Raw genomic sequence first — 9,255 nt, forward strand, 5'->3', positions numbered from 1 at the left:
CTGCCTACAAGAGGTTCATTTCAGATCTAAGGACACATGAAGATTCAAAGTGAAGGGACAGGGAAGCATGTATCAAGCAAATGGATGTGAAATGAAAGCCTAGGTGGCAATAATTGCATCAGACAAAATAGACTTTCAAAGAAAGGCTGTACCAAGGGACGAAGGAAGACACTATAAAATAATAAAATAAACAATCCATCCAGAAGATATAACCATTGTAAATACTTCAGCACCCTACATGGAAGCACTCAGATATTTAACTCAGCTAATAACAAACATAAAGGAAGTAATCTACAGTAATACTATAATAATATGAGACTTTACCACCCCACTTAGATTGATGGATCTACCATCCAAAAAGAAAATCAACAATGAAACACTGGCTTTGAATGACATTGGACCATATATATCTGAATGATCTATTCAGTACATTCCATCCTGAGACAGCAAAATACACATTCTTTTCAAGTGCACAGGCAACATTATCCAGAATAGGTCATGTGTTAGGCCACAAAGCCAGTCTCAATAAATTCAAGCTGTTCAAAGTCTTACCAAGCATCTTTTCTGACCAGAACACTGTGGAACTACAAAGTAACTACAGCAACAAAAATCTTGAAAGAGCATAAAATACATGGCAGTTAAATCACATGTTACTAAACAATAAATAGGTCAACCAAGAAATCAAAGAGGAAATTAAAAAATACATGGAGAGAAATGAAAACGAAAAAACAATGGTCCAAAATCTTTGGGATTCAGCCACACCTGTTCTAAATGGGAAGATTATAGCAATATAGGCACATCACAAGAATCAAAAAAACCTGAAATAAGCAACCTAACTTTACAACTAGAAGTGGTAGAGAAGAAGAACAAATAAAACCCAAAAGCAGTAGAAGAAAGGAAAGAATAAAGAATAGGGCAGAAATAAATGATATAGGAAATTGAAAAAGAAAAGCACAATAGAACAGATGGTCATATATATATAGCAGTGATATCACTGCTAGCATCATATTTAATAGTGAAAAATTGAAAGCATTTCCCCTAAGGACAGGAAGAAGACAAGGATTTCCTCTCTGGCCACTTTTATTCAACATAATCCTGGAAGTCCCAATCACAGCAGATGAGAAGAAAGAATAAAAGTTATCCAAAATGGCAAGGAAGAAGTAGAATGTTCATTGTTTGCAGAGGACACAGTATTATATATAGACAACCCTAACCTCCCGCCCTCAAATCTACTAGAACCAATAAATGAATTCAGTAAGGTCACAGGATACAAAATCAATATATAGAAATGCCTTGCATTCTATACAACAATAATGAAGCAGCAGAAAAAGAAATTAAGAAAACCATCACATTTACAACTGCACCAAAAATAAGAAAGTACTTAGGAATATACTTAACCAAAGGGGCGAAAGACATGGACTCTGAGAACTATAAAACGCTGATGAACAAAATTGAAGGTGACACAAGGAAATGGAAAGATAGTCCATGCTCATGGATTGGAAGAACACATCATGTTAACAAGTCCATACTACAGAAAGCAATCTACAGATTTAATGCAATGCCTATAAAAATACCAACAGTATTTTTCACAGAACTAGAGCAAACAATCTTGGAGTTTGTATGGAACCACAAAAGGCTCTGAAGGGCCAAATCAATCTTTAAAAAGTACAACAAAGATGGAGGTATCACCATTCCAGATCTCAAGTTATACTACAAAGCTGTAGTAATAAAAGCATTATGGTACTGGCACAAAAGCAGACACAGATCAATGGAAGAGAGCAGATAGCTGAGAAATAAACCCAGAATTTTATGGGGTATGTCAATTAATTTTTGACAAAGGAGGCAAGATTATGCAATGGCAAATAGAAGGTGTCTTTAAAATGTGATGTTGGTGAAAGTAAATAGCAACGTGCAAAAGAAAGACACTGGACACTTTCTTTAACACTATATGCCATAATAGACTCAATGTAGATTAAAGATGAAAATGTGCGGGACACATGGGTGGTTCAGTTGGTTAAGCTTCTGACTTCATCCAGGTCATGATCTCACAGTTTGTGGGTTCGAGCACTGCATCAGACTCTGTGCTGACAACTCAGAACCTGAAACCTGCTTCTGATTCTGTGTCTCCCTCTTTCTCTCACCCTTCTCTGCTCATGCTCATGCTCTGTCTCTCAGAAATGAATAAATGTGTGTGGGGGGGGAAATGAACACAAAATGTGGAACCTGAATCATGAATATGCCAGAAGAGAGCACAGGTAGATAGTTCTCTGCATCAGCTGCAGCAAGACCTTTCTAGAAATGGCTTCTGAGGCAAGGGTAGCAAAAGCAAAAATAAAATATTGGGTGTACATCGAAATAAAAAGCTTCTGCACGGCAAAGAAAACAATCAACAAAATTAAAACAAAATGTACTGAATGTGAATAGGTATTCATGAATGACATATCCAATAAAGGGTTATGGATATAAAAGGAACTTGTGCAACTCAACACCAGTAAAACCAAGAATCCAGTTAAAAACTGGGCAGAAGGCACAAGTAGACATTTCTTCAAAGACATCCAGATGGCCAAGAAACACATGAAAAGATGCTCAACACCACTGAACATCAGGGAAATGCAAATCAAAACCACACTGAGCTATCACCTCACTCCTGCCAGCTTGGATAAATTTGAACAGGCACACAAGAGATGAGTGTTGGGGAAAATGCGGAGAAGAAGGACCCTTGTACCCTGTTGGTAGGAATGAAAACTGGGGCAGCCCCTGTGGAAACAGTATGCAAAAGTTAAAAACAGATTTTCCATGTGATCCAGTAATCCCACTACTGTATATTTACCCAAGGACTATGAAAACAGCTATTTGAAAAGATACATGCATCCCTATGTTTATTGTGCCATTATTTACAATAGTCAACTTATAGAAGCCACCTAAGTGTCCATGGATAGATGAATAAAGAAAATAGATTTGGTATATATGTATAATGGAATGTACTAAGCCAGGTAAAGGACTGAAATATTGCTTGCTATATGCAATGACATAGCTGGAGCCGAAGAATTTTAAACTGCGTGAAATAAGTAAGTCTTTCAGAGAAAGACAAATATGTATTGTTTTACTCATCTGGGAGAATTTAAGAAACAAAACAAATGAAAAAGAAAAAGAAGGATAAAGAAAAAAACTGAATCTGAACAATATAGAACACACTGCTGGTCACCAGAGGGGAGGTAGGTGGGAATGGAGGCAAATGGTGAAGGAGATCAGGATTCTACTCATATTGATGAACACTGAGTAATATATAGAATTCCTTAATCACTATAGTGTACACTTGTAACTAATATAACACTTGTATGTTAACTGGAATTTAAAAGAACAACCAAAGGAAGAAAAATTAGCCCAACACACCAAAATGTATATATAGTTCTTGGTTTATGTGTTATTTCTTCCCAAAGAGACTAAAACCTCCTTGAATAAAGTGATTGCATTGTGAACACTCTTTTCGTGCATGTAGCCAGGTGATTGCACCAGGCTGGTGTTAAGTGACTGTGCGGTGAGTGAATATATATTAGTTCAGATTGAAGTGAGGGGGAATTCTTCAGATGTTTCAATGTCCTGTGGTGTCTCTCATGGCAACTGATACTCCCCTAAAAATAATGGTGACCTGGTGGTGGTTGATGCTATTACACAGGCAGTCATGGGGAAATCTGGAAAAACAAATACAGCAAATAATGAAAACAAGCCCATGGGCTCAAGATGGTGTCTCAGGTCAGGCCAAGTCCCCAAACCTTGTGTAATGCCCAAGCTAACTGCAGTTCCAACCTCCCCTGGAAGTGTAAGTCTTCCCCTGTCAGCGAGGAATTCTCTGTTCATCACAGTGAGGTCCTCTGTCACATGGACCCTCTCCGTCCCTCAATGAGGGGAGGTCATCTGTATGATTAGACCCCTGCCCTCCCAATTAAGGTAAAGTGACCTTCCCTGAAACATTTGTTTCTTGTCTTTTTCCAACTTTCTTCTTATAAAAAAATCTCCTATTTGTACCACTCCTAGGGGCTCCCCTTTTCCCTGCCAGATGGGATGCTGCTTGAAACTTGTGTCACTTCATGCAAACAATTAGATCAAGTTAACCTGATTGATTTTGTTTTTTAACACAAGCAGTGACACATCAGAGGTGTGAATGGGTTGGGTTGGGGGTGACAGGGAAGGCAGTCCATGCGGAGTGTCCCAAGGACAGGAGGGACAGGGTGGCAGCAGGGTCCAGGGCTGGGGGCTGGGGATTCATGTGTTTTCATGGGTTACTGTCTGGATGAGAAGAAAAGGCACGGGAGGTAGCGTCACTTTTCCATGCCACACAAGCCTTGTTCCCCAGCACCTGAGTTAGGGCCTCGGGGAGCAGGATGGAGGCAGGTGACTGGGAGAAGCTGGAAGCCCAAGAGGAAGGTCAGGCCTGCAGAGGAAGTGAGAGTCTGAGTAGGTGTCCAGGGTTGAGGGCGGAGCCCATTTGCATTGCTGCAGAGACTCAGGGAAGCTTGTGCGCTGAGAAGGAAGTCAGAAGAGAAGAACCGTGTGTGGGGAGGTTTGTTAGAACAGACGCCAAAGACCCACTTTCTGAGAGAAAGAAAGAACATCTGCAAATAAGATGCTGTTCCTGCTACTGGTGTTGCTCACGGTTCTTGTCCCAGGTGGTGACAGTGATGATGGTGAGGACTGTGGCCCAGTTGAGGGGGGTGTGGTGTGGATATGTGTACACATGTGCACAAATATATGCACATGCGTGCTCGTGTATGTCATGTATGCCGGCATGTGTGTTGTGTGCACACATGCGTGTCAAGTGCATACATGCTTGTTTATGCGTTTGTCATGCGCTTGCATCTGTGTGTTGCACACGTATGTGCGTACGNGGGTGGCAGCAGGGTCCAGGGCTGGGGGCTGGGGATTCATGTGTTTTCATGGGTTACTGTCTGGATGAGAAGAAAAGGCACGGGAGGTAGCGTCACTTTTCCATGCCACACAAGCCTTGTTCCCCAGCACCTGAGTTAGGGCCTCGGGGAGCAGGATGGAGGCAGGTGACTGGGAGAAGCTGGAAGCCCAAGAGGAAGGTCAGGCCTGCAGAGGAAGTGAGAGTCTGAGTAGGTGTCCAGGGTTGAGGGCGGAGCCCATTTGCATTGCTGCAGAGGCTCAGGGAAGCTTGTGCGCTGAGAAGGAAGTCAGAAGAGAAGAACTGTGTGTGGGGAGGTTTGTTAGAACAGACGCCAAAGACCCACTTTCTGAGAGAAAGAAAGAACATCTGCAAATAAGATGCTGTTCCTGCTACTGGTGTTGCTCACGGTTCTTGTCCCAGGTGGTGACAGTGATGATGGTGAGGACTGTGGCCCAGTTGAGGGGGGTGTGGTGTGGATATGTGTACACATGTGCACAAATATATGCACATGCGTGCTCGTGTATGTCATGTATGCCGGCATGTGTGTTGTGTGCACACATGCGTGTCAAGTGCATACATGCTTGTTTATGCATTTGTCATGCGCTTGCATCTGTGTGTTGCACACGTATGTGCGTACGTGTGAACATGTGTGGTCATGTGTGCTTGTGTTTCTGCATGTGCACATAAGTATTATGAGTGTGTGTTATAATCCCCATGTGTGCATCTCTGGGTGTCTGCACATGTGCATGGGTGTATCATTTATGTACATGTGCTTGACTGTCTACATGAGTGTAAGTATGTATGAGTGTGTGTATAGGTGCCTGTGTGTGTGTCTTTGTGTGTATCTGCATGTACGTCTGTGTGTGTGTCATGTGTGTAAAAGTGCTCTTTTTAAAATTTATTAGTTAACTCATTTTATTTTGTTGAATCCTCAAACACAATTAAATGAGTAGAAAATAAAATACATTTATGGAGCCAAGAATGTGAAATCTAAACTAGGTCTGGGCATGAAGCTGGGCCCAGACCGGTGAGAGGGTGCGACCAAGATCTGCCAACCTCAGATGTGGGGAGAAAGCAGTGTCTGCAGCTGCACTCCCATGGTCGTAGCAGTGCTAAGAGGGGAAGGTGTGGGAGCAGAGGTTGCCAAGGGAGTTACATCTTCATCACATCAAGAGCCCTGTGGTATTTAGCCAGGGTTTGGACAGGGTAATTTTGAAGGCCCTTTCACATCCATAAAGTATCTATTAACAACAAATAATTTCTCTTAGCTTTGTTTCCCCAAGACCCAACTTAAATCTGGAAGGTCTTTAAATCAGAGCTTGTATGATTAGATTCTTATAGTCTTTGTGTACATATTGACCCTGTTAGACACTATGTGTGTGTTTTAATATGTGTATATGTGTATTTGTGTGTGAATGTGTGCATGTGTATCTGTACATGTTAGTTTGTGCAAGACTGTATGAATGTAAGTTTGCACAGGTGTGTCAGTGTGTTTGGGCACATTCACCTGTGTGGTCACTCATGCCATGGGTTCCCCAGCACACACATGGGGAGGGAGGGATGTCAGCCTGGTTCTTTCCTGGGCACCGCTGCCCCCAGGGCCCTGTGCTCTTCTGAACGATGGGCATGAAGCTCGGGGCTCCGGGGCAGCACATGTCTCCTGAGAGCACTAAGGCGCCCTGTCCTCCAGATTTTGGTGTCACTCCCTGGTCCCTTTTGCTGATTCTCTTCTTCCCAATGCCCTCCTCTTCCTCAGTCTATCTGTTCTTCTGCCACAGACTTCCAGGAACTAAGCTCCTTCCGAATCATCATGACAATATCTTTTTACAACCATTCCTGGACACAGAATCAGGCCTCAGCTTGGCTGGATGAGCTGCAGACTCATACCTGGGACAGCAAGAAAGGCATCTTCATGAACAAGCAGCCTTGGTCCAAGGGCAACTTCAGCAATAAAGAGCTGACGGAACAGGAAAGGGCACTACAGGTGGCATCCATCAGATTTCCTCTGATATTTCAGGACCATGTCAGTCAATGGCAGCTTAAATGTGAGTTCAGGTCCCTCAGGGAAGGTGGGATGGAGGCGGCAGGTGTGTGTGTCTCCTAGAGTTTCTTCTTCTAGGAAAGAGTCTCCACTGGCTTCTGAACCTCTGGACTTCCCCTTGTGAAACTGAATGACACCCATCTGGGCAGGGGGCAGAAGGCAGTCCCCAGTTCTTAAAAGCTCCATGTATTCTGCTCCTTTCTCTCCTCTCATTGACCTCAGTCTGTGCTCTCATGTCTCCCACTAGTGTCTCCCATGACCACCCCCTTCCCTGGCCTCCACCTAGACAGCCTCCTCTCCCTCACTCTGTGACTGATCCTTGAATTGTGCTTTATTCCCCATTTAGTCCCCTCAGTGAACTCTATCTATGTGTTCCATGTCTTCACTACTGTCCCCTAACCCTGGATGGTTTTATCCTAGCTCTCCTGCTGAGCCCTTCCACGTCCCCTGCCCATACCTTTCCTGTCTCCCTCCAACAGCTGCTCCTTCCTCAGTCACTTCTTCCTTGGCCTGAAGCAGCCACCACTTCCACTCTGTCTGAGCCTCCGCTCAAACCAGATTTGCTTTATTCCCTCTAATACTCTCAACTTCGCCCTCTGCTTCATCTGTCCTTGGCTTCCACTCACTCCATTTAATCTCTTTTCCCCCTTTTCCTGTGACTCATGATCTCTCTTCCCAGATCCCTTTCAGGTACAGATGGTCAAAGGGTGTGAGCTGCGCTTCGGAGAGAAATCAGTAGGATTTAAGAGGATTGCATATCAAGGATCAGATCTCATGAGCTTCCAGAACACCTCATGGATACCATCTCCGAAGGGAGGAAAAAGGGCTCAGCAGGTCTGCAAACTGTTCAATCAGTACCATGAGGTCAATTTAAGGATACAAGCACATATTAATGATCTCTGTTCCCGTTTCCTCTGGGAGCTTCTTGATGCAGGGAAGGCAGACCTGCAGCGACAAGGTCAGTTCTGCTCCCTCCCTGCAAGCATTCTCTCTCTGCACTCATAAAGTTGCAATATTTCCTCAAATTCAGGGTGAAAGGGGGCCAAGAAGGAGAGGGGGTCATGGTGACAGGATTCTAGAGCTGGAAAGATGTGTGTCTCTAAAGTATGAGATCTTCTCTCTCAGTCTGAGAAAACCTGTCCTGTCTCTGCAGTGAGACCAGAGGCCTGGCTGTCCAGCCGCCCCAGTCCCGGCCCTGGCCGTCTGCTGCTGGTGTGCCACGTCTCCGGCTTCCACCCAAAGCCAGTGCGGGTGACGTGGATGCGGGGTGAGCAGGAGCAGCCGGGCACCCGGCGAGGCGACGTCCTGCCCCAGGCTGACGGGACCTGGTATCTTCAGGTCTCCTTGGATGTGGAAGCCAGAGAGGCAGCCGGCCTGTCTTGCCGAGTGAGACACAGCAGTCTAGGAGGCCAGGACGTGGTCCTCTACTGGGGTGAGAAAGCGCTGGGGCCCGGCTGGGAAAGTGGGTGGGTGGCCCTTCAGCAAAGCAGGAAAGCCAGATGAAAAATTTGGGATTCTAGGTACTCCAGATCATAAGGCACATAAAATTAATAACCCAAGACATGGAGAGCTTAGAGTGAGGGTCCAGCAGATGTGGGAAGAAGCAGGGATAGGAGAGGAGAAAGAGGAAGGGTGGCTGGTGAGGGAGAGGGCGACAGGAACAAAGAGGACCAGGAAGGTGCAGGCCAACCCGGGGTGGATGAGAAGTGACACCCTCTGTGCACCAAACCCACAGAGCAGCACCGCCCCGTGGGCTGGGCCTTCCTGGCGGTGATGGTGCCACTCGTGCTTCTGGCTGGTCTTGTGTTCTGGCTCTGGAAGCGCCGGTAAGTCTCCCAAGCCACCTTCCTGCTCTTCCCAAGTGTCTCCCCACCTTCCTGCCTTCCTCACCTCTCCTCCCAGGGCTCCTCCCCCTGCAGTCCTCACCTCCACCTGCTGCAAAGAGATTTCCAATCTGTTCCTCCAGGAAATCACCCTGGAGGCCTCAGTGCCCCGGCCTCCCTTTGGAGAGAAATCCCAGCAGCCCAGGACCAGGACATCCCTAAACCCATCTCAGCGGTGATGGACTTGCAAGTCTCTGTGTGCAGTCTCTGTGTTCCCTTTCTGCTCAATGATCTGCTGTCAATATAAGCTGAGTGTCATTTAGCAGGAATTCTTGTTCTGACCTGATTCTGAGACTGAAATCTCAAAATTATCTTAGAATAAAGTGAAATCTGAGGATCTCCAAGGGTCACAGGCATCTTGTGTCACTTTGTCCCATAAGCCCTTCCTGACCCACCTAGTGGAAGCGGTCTTTGCCTGGTCAGAA

The 9,255-nt window shown here is 45.2% G+C and overlaps 1 protein-coding gene across 1 annotated transcript; it reads left to right on the plus strand.

Annotated features, from left to right (window-relative positions):
- The first annotated feature begins 5,283 nt into the window (after positions 1–5,283).
- Positions 5,284–9,013, plus strand: LOC144221293 (T-cell surface glycoprotein CD1a-like). The gene is made up of 6 exons (XM_077751745.1): positions 5,284–5,344; positions 6,685–6,951; positions 7,627–7,905; positions 8,101–8,379; positions 8,683–8,773; positions 8,914–9,013. The coding sequence occupies exons 1-6, from the start codon at positions 5,284–5,286 to the stop codon at positions 8,990–8,992; spliced, it is 1,056 nt and encodes a 351-aa protein (XP_077607871.1). The 3' UTR covers positions 8,993–9,013.
- Positions 9,014–9,255: the final 242 nt, after the last annotated feature.

The sequence above is a fragment of the Crocuta crocuta genome, unplaced genomic scaffold (assembly GCF_008692635.1).
Source record: "Crocuta crocuta isolate KB4526 unplaced genomic scaffold, BGI_CrCroc_1.0 scaffold494, whole genome shotgun sequence".
Classification (NCBI taxonomy): domain Eukaryota; kingdom Metazoa; phylum Chordata; class Mammalia; order Carnivora; family Hyaenidae; genus Crocuta; species Crocuta crocuta.

Coding starts and splice junctions, on each gene's coding strand:
- LOC144221293 (XM_077751745.1), top strand. CDS start 5,284: ATGCTGTTCCTGCTACTGGTGTTGCTCACGGTTCTTGTCCCAGGTGGT. Junction 5,345..6,684: donor AGGTGGTGACAGTGATGATG/GTGAGGACTGTG, acceptor CTTCTGCCACAG/ACTTCCAGGAACTAAGCTCC. Junction 6,952..7,626: donor CAGTCAATGGCAGCTTAAAT/GTGAGTTCAGGT, acceptor CTCTCTTCCCAG/ATCCCTTTCAGGTACAGATG.